The sequence below is a fragment of the Candoia aspera genome, chromosome 15 (genome assembly GCF_035149785.1).
Source record: "Candoia aspera isolate rCanAsp1 chromosome 15, rCanAsp1.hap2, whole genome shotgun sequence".
Taxonomy (NCBI): domain Eukaryota; kingdom Metazoa; phylum Chordata; class Lepidosauria; order Squamata; family Boidae; genus Candoia; species Candoia aspera.
The window spans coordinates 14,274,643-14,300,064 of NC_086167.1; the positions used below are offsets into that span (position 1 = coordinate 14,274,643).

General features: G+C 48.3%; 1 protein-coding gene across 1 annotated transcript in view; it reads left to right on the top strand.

Annotated features, from left to right (window-relative positions):
- NCOR2 (nuclear receptor corepressor 2) overlaps positions 1 to 25,422 on the top strand; it is a 157,949-nt gene that overhangs the window by 48,725 nt on the left and 83,802 nt on the right. Inside the window, exons 5-11 of the mRNA XM_063315670.1 lie at positions 2,384 to 2,563; positions 4,549 to 4,662; positions 11,776 to 11,832; positions 16,308 to 16,360; positions 19,708 to 19,774; positions 23,855 to 24,027; positions 24,744 to 24,837. Of these exons, the coding sequence (XP_063171740.1) occupies positions 2,384 to 2,563; positions 4,549 to 4,662; positions 11,776 to 11,832; positions 16,308 to 16,360; positions 19,708 to 19,774; positions 23,855 to 24,027; positions 24,744 to 24,837 (738 nt within the window). The remainder of the gene's footprint in view (positions 1 to 2,383; positions 2,564 to 4,548; positions 4,663 to 11,775; positions 11,833 to 16,307; positions 16,361 to 19,707; positions 19,775 to 23,854; positions 24,028 to 24,743; positions 24,838 to 25,422) is intronic.

Sequence of the window (25,422 nt, forward strand, 5' to 3'; positions counted from 1 at the left end):
TTTTAAGAATGCAAAGAGGTCCCGAGGCCAAAAGGCTTGAGAACCGCTGGCTTAGCGTGATGTGTGAGCCCAGCAAAACATGGTTCAAGCAGGTCTCAGCCTTGGGGACCCACACAAAATGGTCAGAGTGGTCGTTGCAAAGCATCCCGAGCTGTTCTCCTGCCCGTTGAGAGAAGGTGCTCTCCTTGAGCCAAATCCTTCCTACGTTTGGGACCTTGATGTCCGCAGTTATGGAATTTGGAGGGGGAGGGGGTCCTGTTTGCCAAAATTAGGGAATAAAAGCGATTGCTTCTCCCAGGAACCGCCATCCCCCCAGCCTGTTCCTCCAAGATTATCCTCTGCTGTGGATTAATAGCTGGATAAATCTCTTTCTCTCCCCTCCCTTCTTTGCCTCCCCTCCCCAAAAGGTCACCCAGGAGGCAGCATTTGAAAGACTCCCTGCAACAAAGAGTTGTTTCCTCCCCCTTCTCTTCCAACCCCCTTCTGAAATCTGAGCGTTTCCAAAGACTGGCCTTTCTCAAGTGCCCGTCTCAAGTGGACATTCGTTTTGTCCCTTCTTCAGCTTCGGGGGTGGGGGGGGCTATAGAAATCTCATTTCCTTCCTCTGATCACACTGGGATGTCTGTGTCCTCCATTCTCTCCCCCCCACCCCCGAAACAAAAAACAACCTTTTCTTTCTTCCCATAAACAGGATTCCAGCAAAGTTTATTTTCCTTGGCTGATTTTTTTCCAGCTCTCGGGGCCGGCGACGAGAGCCGAGCCGAGCCACAGCAGTTGACGTATTGCACAAACAGAGACTGTTTGATTTTTCTCACGTGCACCCGCAGTTGTTGGTTTTTTTTCCCTTGGGGAAATAGAATTTGATGAGGAATGAGGGGGAATATTGGCTTGGTTGGGATAAATCTCTGGTGGACACGGGATGTTTCCTTACCCTCGCAAGGCTTGATAATATGCCAACAGTTGATGAAACTGCTGTGGCGTCTTGCAATTTGCGAAACCTGTTGCATGGACCAGAGATCATCTAAACAGGTGGCTGCATCTTTTCAAGTCCTGCCTGGAGATCTCAAGTTTTGAACCCAGGTCTTCCTGCAAGCAGACCAGATGCTCAGCCATGGGGTTGCCTGAACCTGAATGGGTCTCTCTTTCTTCTCTTAGCTGTTGGCAAATAGTAAGGTGGCCTTCCTGACCTCATTTGCCTTCCTAAGACTTCAGCTCCCAGAATTCCCCAGCCTGTGTAATCTTTGCTAAGAATTCTGGGAATTGAAATGTACCCGAGATGGATGGGGCTTAGGTTAGCCTTAGTGTTTGCTAACCCTGAAAGACAGCAGTAAAGGGAGTTTCAGCTCTGTTATGGCTCTGAGGCCTTCATTTCTGTTTCTTCGTTTATCCTAAATTTTGGCCTCTCTCCCCTCTTCCTGGGTTGTGCAAAAGCTCAGGGAAGACATAGCAGCCAGAGGAGTTGAAATTCAGGAGATGAGGGATTTATCCACCTCATTTTCCAGGCATAAAAATAGCAGGCCTGCTCTCATCTTGATTGTGTGTTGTGCTTTGGGGCGTTTGTGGTGCATCTCAGCTGGAATCATCCACTTGGGGTACTTGAAGCTGCTTAGATATGCAGGCCTAGTAGGCATACCTGATCCTGCAATGCTGCATTCTGGCCACCTTTAACCTTTCCCTGCTGGGAGATGAAGGGGCCTTGTTTTTGGAGCCACAGAAGGGGGGCTCTGTTTGAGCTGGAAGGCAGAAGGTGCACCGTGGGGGCTCCAGGCTTTGGGTATGATAAAGCTGGTTATGCTTCAGCCTGGGAAGAAGCTGAGATAGCTCAGTCTTTTGCAGTTGGGGCTGAATAGGGTAGCCAAGACATTCTGTCCAAAGAAAGTCATGAGCCTGCCAGGATGATGGAGGGACTTGGCTCCTGGTGGCTTCAAAGAAGGCAACCCCCCCCACCCCCCAGCCAGCTGTCTAAAGACAGGAAGTTGGGTTGTGGGGCGAGGATAAAGGTGGGGAACCTTCTGGAGGACCCAGAGGGAGTGACAGTTGGTATTGTGGAACAATGAAGGTCTTGTCTCCCTTCCCGCTAGTTGGAAATTGAGATAGCTGGCTTGGATGAGGTCTCCTGGTGTGAAGCAGCTGTTTTGAGGGCCAGCCAGGCAGTTTCTCCCTGGTTTAAGGTTACAGATGGAGCCATCTGGGGAAAGAGAGGAGGATCTGCGTGAGGGGTTAAGGATAGTTGCCAATTCAGTGGGCCCAAATGAGATGCCTTGGCTGCATTCAGACAACGGAAGCTTGGGGTGTTCAAGAAGTGCATCCCGTGCATTTTCCTAGAGGCTCCCTAGACAGGTAGAAGGAGCTTTCTTCTCATGAACTTCCATCCCCTTTGCAGGATCGAGGCCTAACCGGTAAACTGGAGCCCGTTTCTCCCATCACCTCTGCCCACCCTGACTCCGAACTGGATCTTCTGCCATCCCGGCTCTCGAAGGAGGAGCTGATCCAGAACATGGACCGTGTTGACCGAGAAATCACCATGGTGGAACAGCAGATTTCCAAGCTGAGGAAAAAGCAGGTAAGGCCGCTCCCAAAACGGACGGTACAGAAATCGGCGGAGGTCTTTTCCTCCAGATTTCTACTCGAGGAGGTCTAAAAAGGAGTCCGTCGGAGATGTGAATCCATTTTTACCGGGTTCCGGCTGCATTAGACAACTTCGTTGTGCCAGGTAGAACATGGGGACAAGCGTAGCATGATGGAGGGTGTCGGCAGCCAGCCTTTGGTGGCAACCATAATAGGAACTGAACTGCTGTGGCTGCCAGGGAGGATTTCTCAGGCAGTGGCAGGGAGACAAAGGGGGTTTTGGAGACTCACGGGGGTCAGGCAGGGACATCAGCAAAACCTTCCCTTGCCCCATTGTGCTGAATGTCGGCAGGGTGATTTCTCACCGTTTAGCCAATGGAAATGGGGCAAAATGAGGTATGCTTTAAAAAAAAATGAATGAAAATCCCCAGCCCCTTAAACTGGCCTAGCTGCCACCTCGATTGCCAAGAAAACAGTGAGAAGCTTGCCCGGCGCTGCTCCAGATTTTGTGCACCTCCTTTCTCCCCACTGATTCAGACCAGCCCTGCTAAGTAGGACAGGCAAAGAGAAAGTATGCGCCTTGCCCAGCTTCCTGGTGGCTCAGCGTGGATCTGAATGCGGTCCAAGATTTAGGGTAGAACGTTGGTTTTTTGGCCTTCTCTTTCTCTCTGCCCACCCCTTGAAGACAAGATTGTCTTCATTAGCCACCGGGGGGGAAATGTTTGAAGAATAGGGGAGTTGGCATCCGAAAGCACTAAACGATCACGGGTGGTTGGAGAGAAAAAGAGAGGGGGGGAAAATGCCAGTAATGGATATGAAGCACATCCCAGGCCTTGTGGAACTCCCCCGGGCATCCTGCGTTCAATGCATTTCCTTCTCTCTCTCCCTCTCCCTCTGGAAGGGCTCCAGAAGATAATGAATTACTCTTTAGCCTGGCTGGGCGAAGCAAGCATCCTCCGGACTTCCAAAAATGGGAAAGGAAAGGAGAAGGGGGAAGTGAAAGTCTCTGGCAGCATGGAGGGATGCGGCCCAAACCTTTTGCAGCTCGGTTATTGCAAAACATCCCTGGTTTGGGGATGCTGCCATCCCCGTCCCTGCCATCCAGGACCTTTGCTTTGGGGCACCCCCTTTCTTGCCTAGAAAGCTGTGCTTGGCATAGATCAGAGGTCACGGGCATCTGGATTCTGAGCCTGGTGTGGGTAATTCTGGGCGGTGGTTTATTTAGTCATGGTTAGATGAATAAGCCAAATTTGGCTGGATTCAAATGCTACACTTTGTTTATTTTCCTCCCTCCCTTCCCTTTCTCTCCCCTCCCTCCCTCCCTCCCTCCCTCCTTCTGGTGGACCACTATAATAAAATCCACTGTCATCTGACCTCACTACTTCTGTTTTCTCCACATTTCTGCGACAACCAGCAGGGCTCGTCAGTTCAATCAGACCGGCAGAACTCTTTAAATTTCCATTTTTTAGGAAGACGAGAGATTTTTCTAAGGGTCCAAATAAGGGGCGGCACTTAGCCGACCTTAGCTAACTGGAAAACAGCTAAGCACAGCCAGGTCTGATGACTCCTTGGATGGGAGACCACTAAGAAATCCAGGGCTGTAGGCTGGAACGAGAAATTGAAAAATATCCAGGAGGAAGGCAAATCAGTTCCGAGCTGTTGCCAAGATAATGATATTGACATATCCGTAAAATCACCAGGAATTGAGTTGTCTGGCTTAAAGTCGCCAAAGTTGACAAACATGAATGTATGCTGTCTGGGGAATTCTGGGAGTTGAACTCCACCCGTCTTAAAGTCGCCGGGTTGAAGAACACTGTTTCAACCCTTTGCAGTCAGTGGTTGCATTAGACCTTGGTTACATGCTGTGATACGCGTGTATGGCAACTCATAGTTAACTAGGGCATTCCAGGGAGTTGTCTCTATCAGCGGGTCTTCCAAAGAGCGCCCTTCGTACTTTCCATTTCTGTTCTTCTTCTACAGCAACAGCTGGAGGAAGAAGCCGCCAAGCCTCTGGAGCCCGAGAAGTCCATCTCCCCCCCGCCGCTGGAATCGAAGCACCGCAGCCTGGTCCAAATCATCTACGATGAGAATCGGGTGAGCTACCCTTGCGAATCCTCTTTTCAACCGGGTTTACAGTTTTGAAACCGGGGCCCCGTTCCCTGGTTAAAGCTCAAGGGCACAGCGGGTGCCGAGCTATTAATAAGCCAGCTTCTGCTTTTCGATCGGCGGTATCGTGGTTTGGAGTTCAGTTTCGCTAAATCAGTTCCGTCAAAATGATGGCTCCGTGCGCACGACACGCCGGAGTGGCCGATCAGAGGGGAGCTGGGGTGCGAATACGGCAATGATCCGGAGAGGGACAATTTTAACCCCAAAGAGCTGTGGTGATGGAGGGGGGGCTAAAACAACTTCCCTTCCTTTGGTGTTGTTCAAACAATTTTGTAGGGACCAAAGGTCCCTCATTTGAGAGAGCCACAAACTTCCAGGCTCTCCTTCCTTCTCACTGTTGGGGTTTTCACCCCCCAAACAGTGGGGTGATGAAGGGCTAGGAGAGGGATGGAGAGGGGGATGGAGAGGAAAATACCCTTTCCCCCATGCTGACTCTATTTGGGGTATTATGGATTCTTCACCAAGGTGGCTTGGTTCCCCTGATGGAGGGGACACGAGAGCCCCCCTCCACCCGGGGACAGCAGGGGGACTTAAGAGACAGCCATTCCCCTGTTGACTGGGTTGCGGTAGATCGTGTGCTGATGGTGCATGGATCTAGGTCCCTTCCCCAGGGGGGGACAGTTCTGTGGGTCAGCCGTGGTGGTGTGAGTATGGCCCTCGCACCCCATCCAGTGTGGGATTGGCTGTTCTGACCAGCAGACCTCTGTGGGGTCCTCAGACCCTCATCCCCTGGAAGCGCCACTGATCGAGCCTTGCTGAATGGTGGCGCTGGCCTTCGTGAGTTCGGCAGGGCGTTGCAAAGTGCATCTCGCCTCCTGGCCAGCGGCCTGTTTTTCCTCTGTCCCCGAGCCCTGCAGTTGCTCCTCCGATGCGGCTTGCCTTGCCTGTGAGCAAACGCCTCTCAGCTTCCTTTCTGAGCGTTGACCTCATCGTTCCCCCCCCCTTGCACTCTCCCTCCCAGTTTTTCCTCTTTGGTGCTCGCGCATGCTTGCTCACTCGCTGGCTGCCGAGTTCATACGAGGACAGCCACTGCAGCATCGTCTCCCCCCCATCGTCTCCCCCCCACCCTTCTGCGCTTCTGCTAAAAGCTTGGATGAAACAGGCAATTAAAGGGCAGGTTCCCGGTTTGGGGATGCGCAGCGTCATCCCCTCTCTTCCCCTTGGTTTTCAGATGAAGGGAACTGGGATGGGGGAGAACAGGGCAGGGGGGTTACAGAGAACTGCTCATTTCCTGCTCAGTTGCCTGCTTTATTCCCTTTTTGAAAAAAAAAAATGAAACTCAGCGTGATGCAGCTCAGGCAGAGAAAAGAGGCCGTCGTGCCTGTTGGGCTCTTGGGACTGCATCTATAGCAATCAATAAGGCTGAATTTTAATTTGTTTTCTGTCTCTGGGCTTGTACCTCCAAAAGGACATTGCTGACTGTCTATAAATACACAGCTGCAGACTGAGAAATGGAAAGCTGAGCGGTCCCCCTGCCTCATTTTAAAAAAAGGAAATTAATTTCAGCCGAGCACAGTTTGTATTGGCCGGTCGATAAATCTTACTGAATCGTGCAGATGCTCATGCGCCTTTTTTTTTCCACGGGCACCGGGAGTTCATCAGTTCATCGACAAAGATCCGAGATAGGTCAGTAGAACCTCCAGCTCTGGAGGCAGTGTACCAAGCTTGGAGTCAGGGGAGTAATGAACTGGATGGGTTGTAGCTTGGAGGAGGCAGGAGAAGATTTATGTCTAAAAAGTCCCAGGTCTGCCACAGCCTGCCCAGAGGGTGCCAAGGATAACTAGCACTCAATCCTGGCTGATTATTTTTTGGAAACGTCCTCAAACTAGACAGACCGCAGGGCAAAGTTGGCCTGGGACCATTTTTAAAAAAATCATTTTTGTTAAGAGATTTTATACAGTAAAAAAAGCAAACATACAATATGAATGAACGAATGAATGGAAAAGAAAAGAAGTGGATAAGTAAAAAATAAATAAATTTTATTTATTTATTTATTTTATAAATTTATTCACTGCCCATCTCTCCCCTACGGGGGGATTCTGGGCGGCTTACAATAAAATGGAGGAAAGAATAAAAAAGAAAATATATGAAGGATCGGCTGCCGACCTTTTTTACAGCGGTTACAAATAAATTCATCGTCTATCCTCCCTCTTTAAGTTATGTCATAATTCCCTTCTTCCCATACAGGTAGTCCTCAACTTAACATTTTGCAAAGCACATGAGTGCTTTACAGGCCATAAAGCACCCATTCCAAGGCTAACTTCAGCCCGTCATTAAATGAATGGTCGTAAGTCGAGGACTACCTGTACTGTTCCCTTCGTAATCATCAAATCCGTAAACCACCAGTTCCTTTTTTCCCGTTTTGAGCCAAAAGTCCATGAAGGGTTTCCAGTCACTAATCCCTAATCAAACAAGTCAATTTTGCCATTTCTGCAAATTCTGTCATCTTCACCAGCCATTTCTCCAGTGTGGGTATTTCGGAATCGTCCAATTTTTGTGCATGTAATAATCTCGCTGCAGTTGCCATGTACAAAAACCGTCTCCCACAAGTCTTTTCCAGTTGACTATCCATAAGTCCCAACAAGGAAAAAAAACTGCTTTCAGCTGTATATTAATCTTTGAAATTCTTTGCATCACTGTATTTGTACCCAGAATTTTCTGGCTTTTTTACAAGTCCGCCATGCACGCCTGAGAGCGTTTTCGATCCCCTGCTCCTTCTGTGTGAAGAAGAGGCATTCTCGGTGAGCCAGCAGTATAAGGAATGCCTCTTCTTCAACAGGATGCATTTTTCTCAGTGGTTTTAAAAATCTTGATGGGCCACCTGCAGAGGCAAAGCGGGAAGCGATTGGCCTGAAAGTAATATAACGTTAAATGTGAAGAAAGCAGAAAGGACGGAGCTTTTGAAATCCCAGTTCAAGGTGAAAATTCAAGACAGGAGAACTGGTCTTTTCAGAGGAAATGTGAGCGTTCTGAAGCAGCGTTTCTGAAAGCAGGAGACATTGGTGGCTTGGATCAAGCAGACATTTTAAATATGGTTCTAATTGTTTGTGTTAGTCAACACAGGACGGAAGGAGAGGAGGAGGAGGAAGAAGAGGCAAGGAAGGTTTGGTTTTTGGTTTTGGGGCCCTTCTTCGTTTTATTGCTGAAATGGAGATACCGCTCTCGAAAACCCGAGGAGGAACTTTTAATACGGCAGCTTGAAAACCGCGGCCCGAGAGGAAACGAAAGCTATTTTCTTGTCTCTCTGCACAAGAATTGTGGCAATGGTTTTTTTGGAGGAAACCCATTTCCTCCTCAGATAGGTGTTTGCTGATCTAGCTGATCTGCAGCAGCCTCATCTTTTCAGAAACCGGATCCGCAGAGTGGATCCCACAACTCTCCTTTTTCCTTGCGCAAAGGATTCTTTGCCTGCGTTTCTGCCCAGAGGGTACTCATACTCAAGGTGATTAAAAAATACAGGCTTTGGGTTAACAGAGCGGTTTGTGTAGAGCCTTGAGCTGCTAAAAGATGTTTCAGCAGACATGGGACAGAACTACAGGTAGTCCTCGCTTGACAACCGTTCGTTTAGTGATGGTTTGGACTTACAGCGGTGCTGGAAAAACTGACTTACAACCGGTCCTCACACTTATGACCATTGCAGTGTCCCCATGGTCATGTGATCACAATTTGGGTGCTTGGCAACCAATCCGCATTTATGGCTGTTGCAGAGTCCCAGGGTCACATGATTGCGGTTTTTGACCTTCCCGGCCAGCTTCTGGCAAGCAAAATCAGTGGGGAAACACGTGATTCACTTAACAACCACGTGGCTTATTTAACGCCCACAGTGATTCACTTAACGATCACTGCAAAAAGGGTCTAAAATCAGGTCGGATTTGCTTAATGACCACTTCGCTTAGCAACTGAAATTCCTGTCCCGACTGTGGTTGTTAAGCAAGGACTACCTGTAATAATAAGAATAAGGAGCCTAATTCTTGCTAAACTGTTTGCTGATTGAGTCATTTCACTTCCAAATGCCCTTTATTTTTCCCCCCACCTTAAATGGACCTTTTGTACTGTTACGTTCGGGAGGACTGAGGTGCGCATTTTCCACTTCTTTCAGAGGACTCCAAAGAGGTGAATAATCTTGGGTGGGGCCTGTCAGGAATCCAGGCAAAGAGGCTGGATTCCCCCCCCCCAACTGTGCAATCTTGTGTTGTGCAAAGCAGATGTCCTTTACAGTAGCAGAGGCTCAAAATATTGGCTTCATTTGCAAAGGAGTGGCCTGTTTACATTCCGGCCCCGGCATCTGGGGATAAAGCAAACCGCAACAGAAATACGTCCTTTTGCGTGTCCGGAAGTAAATGGCGCTGCCATCTCGGGACGCAGCTGAAGGGCCTGGCAGCGGCCCCTTTGTCGAAGCTAAGCAGCGTTGAATGGGTGGATTTCTGGAGGGGCACCTAGCAGGGATCGAGTGAGGCCGCTTTGAGCCCCGCCATTCTGGTCGTCGAACAATCTTGCCTTTGGAGGGACGGCTGTTCCCCAAATCAGTCCCAGCAGCCCCAAAAAGCCTCATAAGCTTTTCTGGAAATGAGGCTGCCCCCAAACAGGATGAATTACCTGCAGATTGGAGGTGACAATCCCGCTGGGGATCAAATCCGCCTCAGGCTGCCCAGCCACCGAACATCTGCCCAGATGCATTAAAAATCCGGCTTGCTTTTTGGACACCCTCAGGAGAAAAGACTTGCTACTTTGCACCGAGAGAATGTAGAGCGTTTGGCACCCCCATGTCCCATCGGTGGGGACACGGGGTGCTTGGCACAGGACAGCTGGGGCAAATCCTCCTTTGCCACCCCTTCCAGCTAGGTGGGGCTGCCCTGGAGAGCTGTGCCTCTTTAAGCTAGATGCCCCGTGGGTGGGTCGAACACGGCTCTGGGATGCTGGCAAGAGGCTTCCGGTTTTCGCTTTCCTTTCTCGCCCGGTGTTGTGTCAGAAAGGCAGCCGGCAGGCACAGCCTGGTAATGCGAGATCTGGCCACTGGGTGGTTCCCTGGCCGTGCGCATCAATATCCCCCAGAAAAAGCTTCTCCTTTGGGGCTCGGCAGTGTTGCATCAAGGGCTGGTTCATCAAGTTCAGAGTGGGGCCGAGCGTTGGTTTCTGCAGTTTCTTTTCCGCTGCAATTCCAGGCTGCACATGATGAGGCTGGTGCTGCTGGCTGACTGTAATGCGGTTTTCCTCCCTGGCGGTTCAGCCACTGTAGAGGCTTCGTGCATCCAGAACCCGGGGGCAAAAGCAGGTCCGCGCGGATTGCTTCCACTCCAGGTTGACCCGTGTCTGGAAGCAGCGGGCAGGAAATTTGTGGGATGCACCGTTTTCTTTCTTGCCCGCTCCAAATTCCTGTCCTGCAGCCTCCAGTCATAAGCTGCTGTGGTTACAACACCCTTGCAGAGCAAAGCTTTTTTTCCGGTGCATTCCTTGTTGTGTGAATGCCTTTTTGCACATGGGGGAGAAAGGATGCCGTGTTCAAGAGCATACTAGCCATTCTTCTGGTTCCCAGCTGGATATTTTGGGGATATTTTGAAATAGCCTGGTTCACCCCTGGATATTTCAGGCACCCTTGGAAAGCATGCCCCTTTTTTTCAAGAAAGGGGGTGCTGCATCCCCTTCGGTGGGCCCTCCAGGTTGTCCATTCCCCAGCCAGCATGGCAACTTTAAGACGTGTGGACTTCACCTCCCAGAATTCCCCAGCCAGCATGCTTAAAGTTGCCAAGTTTGAGAAACACTGAGATCATCACCTCGGAATCGGTGGGCGCGTCCCAAAAGCTAACTTTCAGTCAAATGCAAAGTAGGAGGGGAAAAAAGCAGAGATAAAAATCAAAAGCAGCATAAACATCGATGACTTGTTAAATGCTTGGGAACAGCAGGGTCTCTGGCTTGGCTGCTCTTTTGAAAGGAGGGAGACCAAGTGGAGATCCCAGCAAATGGGAGCCAAGACCTGGCTTTCTCTACTGTGCTGGAGAGACGCACCTCGGACACCAGAGAAGATCTGTCCTGCAGATGTTAGCACCCCAAAAGGAGTCTTTTTATGCTTTTCTGTGTTCTTGTAACCCAAGCAGCTGCCCAGAGTCACGAAGCTGAGCGGGACGGCTCTGCAAATTGAAATAATAGATTAATCAGCAGGCTTGTAATGAGAGCCATTGGCAAAATCTCCCTTTTTTTCCAGCAAAAGACATCTTTGCATTCGTCCTGCTAACTTTTTGTCACACTGTCCTGAGTTGGGCTTGGCGGGGGGGCAGTTTTGCCATTCTGGATCTTTCTTAGGAGCACGAGGTGGTCTTTCCCGGGACAGGGTGGACTCCCAGGCAGGTAAAGCAGGGTGGTAGAGGGAGAGGAAGACTTGGGGAAGGGCCCCAGAGCACACTCTTGTGCGTGTGCAAGAAAAGGATCTCTTCCTGAAAAAGAAGGAATGGTTAAGCCTCCTTTTACCCTTTTTCTCACCCTCTTCTCCCATCTCCTGAGCCATCAGAGGGCATCCTGGGCAGAAAGGAAAAAAAAAAGCTTTTATTTGTGGCCCAGAAAGAGAAAAAGAACTCTGCACATGCCCCATTTGCACCCACGGGGAGAAGAGGTCCAAGCCATTCTCTTTCCCCTCGCCCTCAGATGCCCACCGCGGGGTGGTGTTCAGCATCTTTGCTGTTTGTGAAAAGCTTTCTGGCTCGGCAGCCTTTCACGCTGGCGTCTCGGCCAGAGGCGGTGCATTGGGGGGAGAAGGCTTCAGAGCATGTGCGCACGCATCCTCTCCTCCTCCCTCCCCGTCTCAACTTTTCTCCTGCCCTGGGGAAGGGCGGAGAAGGAAGTGTGCTTTAATTTGTCATCTCCGCAAGGAGAAATTGGAGCCGGGATTCTGGAGGCTGGGAGGGGAAGTGGACAAGCCGCTTCGCCTGCAGTGGGAAGTCCTCATTTTCTGTGCATTTTCTTTCTCCCCCCCCCCCCAAACCGCAACCCGCCACTCACAACCCCAATTCCCTCCTGTGCTCGCTGGCCCCCGCCTCCCTTCTTTTGCAGAAAAAAGCAGAAGCTGCTCACAGGATACTGGAAGGATTGGGGCCCCAAGTGGAGTTGGTAAGTGGAGTTTGTGTTTTGTCCTTATTCCACCCCTCCACCCCCCTTTGGGAGTGAAGAGGGCTTGCCTGTGCTGGAATTTGAAGCCTCCATCCTTATCTAGCCTTGGTGGTCTCTGAAGGTCTTAGTGAGAGAGCAATTGCAAACTGGGACAGAGGGGAGCAGCCAGGAAGCCCCCCCCCCCCCGCAAGCTTTGGCTCGACATCTCGCTGGCCAGTGGCCAAGGCAGGAAGCCGAGCTGACGGTACAGTTCCCGAGGTCACCTAAGAACACCTTTCTTGGGAAGGTGGTTTGCCAGCCTGCCGGGCACCTGTTTTTGCCCTTCCTGACTTGAATTGCAAACTGGGGGCCGAGCAGAACGGTAAGATGGCCCTTGTTTTTCAAGGCTGGCTTGATGCCCTTTCAGATAAATAACCTAAAGTAAGTGATGTTTTGAATCTTCCACGCCTGGTTGCAGCAGGGAGAGCGGTGAAGTGGCAGTGTGGGCGAGTGCCCGGGAAGTGCCCGTGGGCATTGCAGCCTAGAGGGCATTGTTGGTGCAGCATACCCAGGAGGGATGTCCTTCGGTCCTCAGTGTGTGCAAGGCTCACAGGTTGGTGGAGCGAGGTGCCAGGGTCATTGAGAGGCCTCTGGTTGTGTTGGCCAAGGCATTGGGCCTGCCCGCCTCAGATTGGACTCTTGGAAGTTCTGAGCTACAACAAGTGTAAGGAATCGCACGGTCTGGGACGGCCCTTCTCAACCTCCTGACCCTGGAGGAACCCTTGAAATATTTTCCAGGCAACCCCTGCACATTCGGGCTCAAATATGGTCCAGAAGTTGCAAAATTAGTATATTCGTTTCATGGGTAGGCCTGTCTAGATGCATGAACCATGTTCTTCATCTGAAAGTAAAGAATGGAACTTATCTCTTTCACGCGAAGTTGCTGGAATTTGAAATGTTTTTGAAATAAATCGTGATCTCCCAGGGAACCCCTAGGGACCTCTTTGGGAACCCTAGGGTGCCATGGAACCCTGGTGGAGAAACCCTGATCCAGAAGCACACAGGTTGAGCTGTGGACTTCTGTCCACAGGGACAACCGGACAGTGTTCTCCATTGCACCTGTAAGTTCAAGAGGTGGGGGAGAGACTGTGGTTGGCAGGCCCAGTTATTTTAAGAAGGAAAATGGATCAGGGTTCAAAAAGAATTACCTCCATTCCCAGGCAATTTCTTTTCCTAATGGCAGAGTTGGCCCTGTCCTGGAAGTATAGAAATAAAGCTATATAAATTTGGTTAGTAAATAAATAAATAAAGCAAGATGTTGGGTTGGGTGGGCAGGGCCTACTGTTAGGCAATGAGGCAGGTATTTTTATCTGTGACTAAAAACAGCCATGTGAAAGTGGGGAGGGGGGTTAAACCCCTTTAATTAACCATTAGGTTGGCAAGTCGCATCAAGGACCATTGAATTTGAGATGTTCGAAGTTAAACCTGGCATCTTCTGCTTCTGGAACGGGAGCTCTGCTCTTACTTGTTCACTTTACTAGAGCCCATTTGGTGTGGCGAAGGCACCGGGCTAGAAACCAGGAGGCCGTGAGTTCTAGTTCTGCCTTGGGCATGAAGCCAACTGGGTTACCTTGGGCCAGCCACTCCCTCTCAGCCCTAGGAAGGAGGCAAGGGCAAACCACTTCTGAAAAACCTTGCCAAGAGAACTGCAGGGACTCGTCCAGGCAGCCTCCGAGAATCAGACACGATTGAACGGATTAAAAAAAAAAATCACTTTATCACCTGCATCTTTAGGCCTGGGCTGTTAAGCAGTCTAAAATAAAATATAAACAGAAATGATTTGAAGCTGCTAAAACGACTGCTAGTCCTGGTCAGAAAGCTTGCATGAAGAGCAGAGTTTCTCCTCAAAGTGAAAAACAACCTCCAGTCCATGCACATGGCCGGTCACTGTTGGAGCCGTCTAATAGTAGCGCAGATGTTGAACGAGTGTGTTGACAGTCCAGGGTCCTTAAGACGACCTTGAGGGTTCCCCAGCCCCCCTCTCTTCGAAAACCTTTTGACCCTTGCGTGGGGAAAAAAAAAGCGAGATCCATTTTGAGAGCAAGGCCTAGATCACTTTTGTTTGTTATTTTTCAAGAAGTTTCTGCACATGGAGAAGTTCACTGCAGTGGCAGCTGTGATTAATTTCCATATGACACTTCCGGTTGGGTAAGTGCTAGGGTGACCAAGTGTGGAGCGAGAAAGAAAAAAAAAAATAACTAGGGGAAACTCTCTTGGCAGACAACTGTGGCAGAGAAGGCTGCCATGGCTTGGTTGATCTGCTGCACAGTTATCTACCATCACTTCATACCCACCAAATATATTGGATTATAGCTCCGGCGTCTGACCGTCCACATGTCATCATATCTACAGCATGCTAGTTGGGGAAAGCTTTCACCTCTGATCCACAAGCAGATCCTCAAGATCTCTTCTGAGAGATCCTTTGGTTGCCTGGGGTTGAATCTGAGAGCTTGTTCCTCTCTTGATGCTTGGAGGACTCTTTGATCTTCCATGCCAAAAGTCTTCATTCAGAGTCCCGTGGTTGCTTGTAGCTTCTGATCATCTTCTTTGCAGCCCCAAGTCTCCTCCAGGTGTTGCACCCAGTGGGCAGCAATCTATTCATGGTATTTAATTTTAATTCCATCTTAGTGGCCTCATCCACAAAGGGATAAGGCCTTTGAGTCCTCAAGAATGGGCCTCAAGTCTGCAGAAACGTGCTTAGGCAGCTGTGGCCCACTTTTCATAACAGTTGGAGCTGGTAGGGTAGACATTGCCTGCCCTTTCCTCTTCTAGGGAGAATTTCTGGCCAAAGCGAGATGCCATTTCCTATTATTCAAATCTCTCCCCTCAGTTTTTTCCCTAAAAAGCTCCCTTACAATAAAAAAAACCGTGGCGTGAGAAAAAGGTAGCATTCAAATCCTTCCTCTACCTTGCTGGCCTTCTACAGGCAGGGATGGATCCATGGATGGATCCATACTTAGTATGGAATGGTTGGCCTAAGTGATGTAGTCCAGTAGAAGTCAACTCTGTGGCTTCCTTCTGCACAGCTCCCTCTCCTTTCCACCTTGAACTTATGGAGAGCTACATCCTCATCTTTTGCTTGTCCTCACATGAACAGCCGGCAGGGAGGGATGATCATGCTGACCCTGTAAAATTGGAGCCATTGTGAAGCTTCCCAACTCATGAGTTATGTTCAGCTTTGAAAGCCTTGGCTGCATGACTCATCTGGAAAGAACCCAAGGAGTCATAACTGTAATGAATGATTAATCGGCCTAAATGTTAGTAATGGTTAAGGAGGCTGTGGAAATTCGTCTTACGGTCATAGGAGAAAAGCCAACTTGGCTGGGCAGGAACTTGGGATATTCAGTCTGAAGAAAAGCAGACGTTTAGGAAACAGGATAGCCAATTTCAGGTACCTAAAGGGAAGATGGGGGAAAGCTCCAGGAAAGATGGACAGAAACTATTTTCCATAGCCACAGAAACTGGGACCAGAAATAACGGGTGTAAGCTTCCTAGATTTGCTCTCTGAGCTTGGTTGTTGGCTTGCAGACGTTTCATGACCTGACTAGGGAACATCATCAACCTAATAAGAGAAGGCCTAAAATCAGATGTTGCCTAGTCGGGTCATGAAGCGTCTGCAAGCCAACAACCAAGCTCAGAGAGCACCAGGGACTCCATGGTTCAACCCTGAGCGACATATATTCTCCTCTGTTGCTTCCTAGATTTCATTTAAAAATGAGGGAGAACATCCTGATGATCTGTCCGACACTGGAAAGGTCTACTTATTGAGGTTGTGGCTCCTCCATCTCTGGAGGCTGGACAGCCCCCTCTGGAAGATGGTTTAATTGGTTTTCCTGAAGATTGCAGAAGGCTGGAGGAGATGATCTTTGTGGTCCCTTCCCACTCTACAGTTCTCTTGAGAAAAGATTTGTTCCTGCACTCTGATCTCAGTTATATTCCATCAAAGATTGAAAACGGGTTCTCCCAGCTTGGCGCCTTCATTCCATTTTCAGCTTAGAGTTGATTTTGGGATCTCCGGAGGAGGAAGCTTCTGGTCTGCTGCTGGATGGCCCTCATTCCTGGGCGCACAATTTCCATTTCTCCTCTCACGTCAAATTAATAATGTTCTGCTTTTGCAGAGGCACCGTGTTGCCATCCTTTTTTTCAGCGCAGTCTCTCCCTTTTGAAAGAAACGTTCTTAGCTCAGCCCTGTTTTGGTCAAGTAGGACCAAGAATGGAAGAGGAAGGGAATCCAGAGAGGAGAAACATGAATGAGAGAGGCAGAAGGGTGCCAACAAGGTAGTGGTGTCAGCTGGGTGTTTGACAAAATTTGGAGCTTCAGGGGCATCACACCTGGTTCTCTAGAACTGGATGCTTCCAAGCCGTCAAGCATGCCCCCATTTCGAAAGAACGGTCTTTGGTCGCTTTCACACTTCAGATGTTCTTTTCTCTTTCAGCCACTGTACAACCAGCCTTCGGACACAAGGCAATACCATGAAAACATTAAAATGTAAGTAGGCCGCAGCGAAATATCCCCTGTCTCTGCCCTTCGTTACTCCTGTCTTTCAAAGGTCCACCCGGGGAGGCGATTACAAGTAGTCCTCACTTAACAACCATTCATGGAGTGATGGTTTGGACTTACAGTGGTGCTGAAACAACTGAGTTATGACCAGTCCTCACACTTATGACCACTGCAGTGGGTTTTCCCATGGTCACGTGATTGCCATTTTTGACCTTCCTGGCCGGTGTCTGGCAAGCAAAATCAGTGGGGGAATCACATAGTGGGCAGGGAAAGGAAAGGTTTAAGAGGGGGAAAAATAGAGATACAGCCCATCCCCTGGACCTGCATCTAAGGATGTGTTGGCCTCTGGTATACTTTGGTCCCATTTGAGCTCCAATTTGCGATGCTGACACAACCTAATAAGAGAAGGCCTAAAATCTGTTCTCGGGTGAGATCTACAAACGCAGCCACAAGGAAAGGGGCCGACAGACTTTCGATTGATGACGGCAACTGGAAAAACGGAAATGTTTTTTGATGGCTGCCCCTATAGCTCTCTCTGTCTGTGTCTGTGTCTGGTTTTGTTTTGTTTTTAAAAAAGAGCTTGTTAGGGCAGAAAGCATGTATTCTTCCGTGTGCATGAGCACAAGATTTTTGACGTACAACCTGGTGGCTTTTAAGCTTTACATTTTCCTTCTCCTGGCATTGCATTCACTGTTGGATGTTTGCTGCCAGGAAACTGGGCCAGTTCTCTCTCTGATTTTCCCCAAGGGCTGCTTGCAAACACGGTGTGCCTCCTCCTTGTGTGTGTGTGTGTGTGTGAGTGAGTGGTTTCTCTACTTTCCCAGCTGCAGCAGCCAACCTGTGCTCGCCTCAGCTCTGCCCGTGGGAACGAGACGTGTGATGCCTCCAGGACCTGGCCCGGTTTAACCTTTCTGCAAACGGTTTTCTATGCATTAGCCTAGCTGCAGGTTGCAAAGACAAAACAGCAAAAACAGGCTGGCGCGCGCTGGAGATTCTCACGGACCATTCCCGGCTGATTGCAGAGGGAGCTGCCAGATTTGAAAGGAGGGAATGATGGGGGGACAGTGGTGGCCCCAGCCCCCAGCGTCCCTCCCAGAATGCTTTGCTGACTTTCCCAGTGCAGAAGGAGTAATCTGGCCCCTTCGGAGTTCCTCTTCTGAAAATTGCAGACATTTGCGGCCTCACCTTCAACTGCCTTGTTTTTCCTTCCAACTCCTAAAGGCTTTTCAATGAGCTTAAGAGATGCTTGGCAGCTTCCAGACACTTTCTGTTGCTCTTAAATTCACCCAGCTGTTCCTTTCTTTGTTTTCAGATGAGGGTGGTTCCCCCCCCCCCAGTTGCCCACATCCCCAAAAGGTGGATCTGTGATCCTTTGTTGTTGTAGATTTGAAAGGGCACCAAAAACTCTTCCAGGGGTTTAAGCCTTAGGAGATGGTGGTTTGGTCTCATGATAAGGGCCAGAAACAATGGAAGTTGACTTTTATAGGAATGGGATTCAGCTACAAAGTCAGATTTAATTCTAAGCTCCACTGGAGGGATTTTTTAAAAATCTACCAACTACGAAGCAGGTCTGTTTTGAAAGCGTTCAGTAATTCGGCTTATTAATTTCAGCGTGAGCTTTATTCCATTATTGTTCTGCATCTTAGCACAACAGAGGGGTTTTCAGCCTTTTACCTTTATTTATTTATAAGGTTGGCGGCTTGTGTTTCAAATTAACTGCTATTTTCTACTGAAAAATGGCAGTGGCTACCACCTGCCAGAGCTACCTTAGAAATCAAATTGGGGGGGGGGGGTTTGCAGCTGAGCCCTTTCCCCAGGCAAAACAGAATACAGCTTGCCCATTTTCTTTTGAGAACTCATTAGGATTTGCCTATCCATTCAAGAAGCTGATTTTTGATTTATTTACTTTGGAAAAGAACAAATGAGAATGCTGCGGGGCAGTTGCTCCTGTTTTATGCAGATGTTTAAACCCAAGAGGCCAAAATACCAGGTTGGTTTCTTCTATAACAAACAGATGTTGCTCTCCTGCCAAGGGGAACGATAGTAAAACTGGGTTTGCACGCATCCCCCTTGACTTAGTTCCTGAATTCACCATTTTCATGCATTATGCAGAACCGTAAACTAAACACACTATCTATGAAAAAAACAGCAAAAGAAGCTTTGTGTGTCGTGTGAATGAAACTGCAAAGGTTGGAATTGGCTGGGCTAAACCGGTCATGTGAATCCAGCCTAGCGTATCGTGAACCAAATCAGAGTTTATCGGGGATCCCCAAAACCTTGGAGCAGACTCAGGCTTAGTGAGAGCGGCGTTTGTAAAGCCCAGGAGAAGCTGGGGGTCCAGAAGCATCCCCATGGAGCTTGTTTATTGGGAATTTTAAAAGCCAGGGCAATCTGTAACATGGCCTGCTTGTATGAGCCATCTGTTTATCCACAGGGCTGAGTGGGGTGGGAAGAAAAGGTTCTACCTTCAGCTGCACGTGATTGCGAAGAAAGCTTTCCTCCCATCCTCGTTCTAGGAATATCTGTCCTGCAAATGTTGCTGTTGGTTTTCAATTCTGTTACTTAATTTTCCTTAGAGGTTTCTGGGTGTTGAGCTATTGCTCTTGCATTTCCTTGGAAAAGCTTCTCTCAAATGCCAGGAATGTCTGTTAAACTAATCTAAGTCTGCTGTGGATTTTCTCAGAATAGCTGTCTGTGACTAGAAGAGAGAAGGAAAGGGCTTCACAAATCTTTGGTTTCGTTCTCTACCTGGGTTCAAAGTCCTACATAGACTCCCCCCCCCCCCGCCCAAATGCTGGGACTTCCAAAAAGCCTCAATGTCTTCCTTGTTCCTCATTTAAATATGGCAGTTACGTTGTGCAGTTATGCCAAGCCAATGCCAGATTAAGTTTTTGCAGCTGTTTAAATTCCTGGACCCCAAACTGCATCTGTGGAATATTTTCTGCCCACAGCGGTTGAGTTAGCATGTAGTGCCCAAAGAAGATTGTGGCATGTCGGGGACCATTTGCTGGGAAAACACGTTGCCTTGTGAATGGGCACTCAGCGACCCTGATGGCCCCAGACAGAAATGGCCCTCTCTCTTTGGAAGGCACCGCACTTCTGAATGGCGGCGTCTGAAGGCGCTGATGCTTTTGTCGAAAGGATGATATTTTGTTGTGCAAGCTCCACCCCTTTTGCACACCTGTGCAACATCACAATGCATGCACGAAAGGCACAGGGTTTATGGCATGGCGGTGTGCCACTGCTGACATCATTTCATTGCAGCTGGCAAGGCAGGGTGCAGAGAAAATGTGATTTGCCCTTGGGCCAAACTGAATTTTTCATCTCCTTTGCAGAAATCAGGCAATGCGGAAGAAGTTGATTTTATACTTCAAAAGGAGAAATCATGCTCGTAAGCAGTGGGTAAGAAATCTTGCTTCCTTTTGAAACCCCAAACAGGCTCAGTATTCTAGTCTTCCTTAGGGATGTACAGGTAGTCCTCGACTTATGACCACAATTGGAACTTCTGTTGCTAAGCAAGGCCGTTGTTAAATGAGTCACCCCCGACTTTTTTGCTGTGGTCATTACGCGAATCCAGCTTCCCCCATTGACTTTACTTGTCAGAGGTTGGCTGGGAAGGTTGCAAATGGTGATCATGTGACCCCAGAACACTGCAACCATCGTAAATGCAAGCCGGTTGCCAAGCACCTGAATTTTGATCATGTGACTGCAGGGATGCTGCGACAGCCATAAGTGCGAGGACTGGTTGCAAGTCGCTATTTTCAGCGCCGATGTAACTTTGAATGGTCGCTAAACAAATGGTCGTAAGTAGGGGACTACCTGTCTGTTGCAAGCAGGCAATTTTTCAGTGGCTTGGACACCTCTTTTTAAAATTATTTTGTGATTGGGTTGTGCGAAACATTTTGAAATCGGTTTTGAACACAGACTATCACAAGGATCGCTGGTGGTTTTCAGCTCAAAACACCTGGTTTTACGCAGGCAAGAGTGGTTTCAGGCACAGACCAAGACATGCAGAGCATTTGGGAAGGTTTTTTTTGGCTCAAAACAGAGGTGTTTTGAGTGCCAAGATCTATGAAACCACTTTTGGAAAGGGGGTGAAGGATGTTTTAAATTCAAAACCGTTCAGCTTTGAAACATTTTTGCACTTCCCTATTTGGGGACGAATTATCCGAGGCCCCCAACGAGCAGAACAACGTGTGGTGGGTAGGGCTGATGCGTGTTCCTTGGTTTAGATAGATGGATAGAATACTTTATTGGCCAAGTATGGTTAGACATAGAAGGAATTTGACTTTGGTAGAATTGCTGTCAATATATGTACATAACGTCAAAAATAAACAATAGTAAAGTAATAAGGTTATTTACTAAAACTATACAATCAAGAAGGAAAAAAAAATGGAAGGAAATAATGCTACAGCTATTAGCTAGCACACACTCATATTTAAAGGGAGAATTAAGGGACAATGTACTGCATCTGTTGTCTAACATGCGTTCACATTTAACAGAGCATTACCGGTCGCATCTGAGCAGTCGTGCCTTACCATACATTGTCGATCATTATCTCATGCTGCATTGATTAGGAGTTCAACAGAGCAATGGCACGAGGGAAAAAACTGTCTCAATGTCTAGAAGTTTTGACATTGTGGTACTCTGCAGCGCCGTCCTGATGATAGAAGTTGAAACAGTTTATGTCCAGGATGCGAAGGGTCTGCAGATATCTCCTCCGCCCTCCTTTCGACCCTTGCAATATGCAGGTCTTCTATAGAAGGCAGGAGGATTGCAATAATTCTTTCTGCAGACTTAGCTATCCGTTGAAGTCTGTATTTGTCCTGCTTGGTTGCGGAACCAAACCAGACAGTTATAGAAGAACAGATAACAGACTCAATAATTCCTCTGTAAAACTGTACCAAAAGCTCCTGAGATAGATTTACGGGGCTTTTCCACCAAAATTCAGCAGCACAATTCAGAGCCGTCCATCTCCGGCGTGTCCTGGAGGCTTCGCACACCTGATGTGGCCTTGGGTGCAGGGCGTTGAATTGTGTGATGCTTAGACAAGGGAATGGCTTAAGACGTTACCCAACCATAGGGAACTTACGGAGTCGTCTGTTGCAAGAATGTCTGGAGCCATTGTCACCCTATTGCTAAGAAGCCTTTAAGGGGTGGTTTTGAAACCGTCCCCCGAAAGGGACCCAAGTCAGAGGCGGGTGAATTAATAAAGCAGAGACGCTACCGGGACTTCCGTGCCAGAGAGGTGCCCGTCAGTTCAAACCACGAAGCCAAACCGAAAATAAAGCAAGCCAAATCCATAACAGCATGAATTTGATCCTGAACGGTCATTTTGTTTCCCCTCTGGCTTAGCATCCAGTGTGGCTGGAACGGAGAGATGTTTTATTCCTGGCTGCATCAAAATGGCCCTTAGAAAATGTATGGGTTTTACCTGGGAGGAGAGAAGACACATCTGGCAGAGCACACAAGGAATCCCTTCTCTTCTGCAAGCAAATGGGCTCTTCTCCTTCCCAGCATGACTTTGCAATGAAATTGCTACCAAGGGGTGTGGGGTGTGTGTTTTTTGGAATAGATCTCCCCCCCACCTGCCCCCCCAGGCATTACTTCACTCCTAAAAGCTTCTTACTTGCCCTGTGTAGGGTCCTAACAGTAGTTAGCAATGTTGGTTTCTACCCACACCTGGTTCTGGAGTCTTTATCTGAAGAATCAGAAATAGCTCTGAATGCTGCCTGTGCCAATTATAAAGAGACTTTGCCTGGAAAGGTGGCATAATTTGTAATAGGAACAATAACAAAACATTAATTATTAACACCCTTTATTGCTCAGGTCAGTTGGAGTTCCTTCTGAATCTAGGTTGCTTCTGGCATCAGCTGCTGTTTCATCTGGGGTGTTTCTGTCGTTGTGCCTTGATGTTTAACTTCTAAAATGTTGCAGCTTTTAAAAGGAATGCTTTATTATGCATGCTCTTACGTTGATGGCCAAAAATTTATGGCAGATAAATAAATAAGTTCCCCGCGCGTATACAGAGAGGTGGAAGCAGAAATTGAGAAATACAGCAACTGAATTTATGCATTCAGTCAAATCCACAGGCTACTGTATTCATGTCTGCAGCTCTGAAGTTGGCAAAAATGAGCAGTATCAACAGCAGGCATCTTTTTACGTTGTACTTAACAGTTGTTGTGTTTAATTGTATCTGTAATGTTTCCAGTTGCCTTTTCCTGGTACACCTAATAAATAAACAACAGAATAAATAGGGCAGTTACTAAGAATGGAGACCAAGGTCTATCTAATCCTTTTTTTTTTAATTTAAAAAATCCCCTTCTGATATAAAAATTGCAAGGGGAATTTTTTTTTCAGGAATTTATGGTCTCAGTAGTCCTTTATATTAAAAAAAGGGGGGGTGGAGGGGAAGAGGATTCTAGAACAGGGGAAGAAGAACCTAGAACAGAAATTAGGAAGAGTAAAAAAGGTCATTCAGACAAATGGATTTTGGGTGGAAAACCAGGGCAAAACACGACTGTTGCCTTTGAGAAGTGGCCCATATATAGCAAAGAGCAGAATTAAAGTTTCGGTGCTGTGGGATTATGATGCTATGGAAACATTAGAGTTGTAGGCCCAAAATGAGTGTAGCTACACAAGCACACTTCCTTTATGAAAGGCCCAAGGTGGTTCCCACAGGGATGTTCTTGATGTTCTCGGGACCTTCCTTCTTGTCCTCCTAAGTCTTTTTTCTTCAGGGCAGGGGTGCCCTTCGTCATTAACACTGCTTTTTACACACGTCTTCCTCTTGGGTTCCAGCTCAGTTTTTGGACATACATTTATAGAAAGATTTCTCTTCCTGACCCTTCAGGTAGCAGATCTTTATTTATTTTGGGGACGTGAGCTGAGGAATCGTACGGGAATGGCAGTCCTCCATGGATTGATCTTTCTCCTTTGCTTTGTGTGTGTGTGTGTGTGTGTGTGTGCGCGCGTGCTGTGTTGTGTTGTGTTGTGTTGTGTGAATTTCAGTGGCCTTTTCAGACAGGAAAAATGATAGCGTCACCATTTCCCCAAGTCTTCCTGGGAAATCTTGCTTGTTGCAAAAGGGTGTGAGAAGCATCCTAGAATATATCTTGGTTCATGCAGAATTCTGATCCTTGCGGAGCAAAATCCACCATAAAACCATGTTTTATTGATTAGCGGGCTAGGTTCGTGCCAAGCCACACCCCATGGCTGACAAAATACAGTAGCCGCTTTCACACAATACCCTTCGCCAAGATCGAAGTGTCAGATTGCATGTTGAACAAACTCAGGGGTTTTTGGTTCTCATCCAGATGTTTTTCTGGATGAGTTTTGGAAGGTGTAAATTGGTCCTGAAAATCCCTATTAATTTTCCCCGACTGGATATGGCTTGAAATTGGATTTGGGGAGAGGGGGAACGTGCTTCGTCACTTCTCTCCGCTCCCCTTTCCCTTGCAACCGCTTGCCCTGTCTCTTCAGGAGCAGAAGTTTTGCCAGCGGTATGACCAGCTGATGGAAGCTTGGGAGAAGAAGGTGGAACGCATTGAAAATAACCCCCGGCGCCGAGCCAAGGAGAGCAGAGTGCGTGAATATTATGAGAAGCAGTTCCCCGAGATCAGAAAGCAGAGGGAACTTCAGGAGCGAATTCAGAGGTCAGCTGGCATTGTTTGAAGGGGATCTGCTGCTCCATTTGTGGTCTTTGAGGGTATGACAAGTTGTGGCCAAAAAGAAGATTTATGTTGCAGAGATCATTTCCTCCTTTCCTACAGGAAACTTTTTGGTCCTTCCCTGGGACCCAAATCTAGCCATCCACCTCAACCCAGTGGCATCCTCTCTTCTGCCATATATGTATATGTATATGTATATGTATATATGTATATGTATAATCACAGGGGAATAGCCCTATGAACTGCGGGTTGTTGATTTGTTTTAGTTGGAATTAAACTTCAGTTGAGTTGAAGTCAAATCAGGTCAAGGGCTCATCCTTGCTCGCCTGTTTCTTTATCTGGGTGCCCCCTCCCCAATAACGTTTTTTGGCGTGTGTAGCTTCTCAGGAGGGCCAGAGCGGCCACAAAACACGCGCACGGGGCCAAAAATGATCAAAACGCTTGGGAAAAGTCCTGCTCCGCTAAGCCACTCTTTGTACGATCGGCTGAATCCTTGGGAAGGCCTGCATTCTGCTCATGGGGTCTTGCTCCCGTAAATCCACCCCTCCTCCTGGTCTACTTTTCCACCCCCTTTGTCTTTCCCAGCATTGATCTCTCTTCCTCTTCCTTGGCACTCCCGGAGGCCAGTGTTGTCAGAGGAGGCCATGGTGAGAGAGGAACAGAACGTCTATTTTTCAGCATTTTTCTCTGCCGTTTCTCAGCAGGGGAGGACAAAGGAGCAGCGGACTGTCCATGTCGGCAGCACGCAGCGAACACGAGGTGTCAGAGGTTATTGATGGGCTCTCGGAACAAGAGGTGAGGCTGGGTCACCAGTTTCTCCAGGCTTCGCATCTTCTCCTTCTCAGCTCTCGTCTCTTCCTCTGGGGAAGCGATGCAGCCGCAGCCGTCCTGGGCACTTGCATTAACTTTGGCCCAGCAAATCCTGCCTGGTGCTGGGGGAGGTGATCTCTGGATGCATTGGCCCAGGAGCTTCTCCTGTCTTACACGTTGGCCTCCCTTGTCTCCTGTTTTTGGGGCCTTATTAGCAAAGACCAACCATGAGCATCTGCAGTGCCATCTTGATGGGGATCAGCCCTGTTATTTACCCATTTGGGAGGCCTGCCCATCCATTTCCCAGATGGCCTTTTGTAAGATGAGCCCAGCTTGATTCCCCCAAGGTACAAAAGTCAGATGGAGCTATGTTCTCCAAAGGTCACTGTTTCAGTACTGATTGTCAGCACAATAAACACTTTGCTGGATCAAGCCAAAGGCCTGTCAAATCCAACACACCTTTTTCTTTCATGGCCAGCCAGATGTTTCCAAGGAGTCCACAAGCAGGAAGTAAGGTCTGTGGTCTTCTCCTTTTCCATAGTCCTCAGTACTCTGAGGAGGATTTGGAGA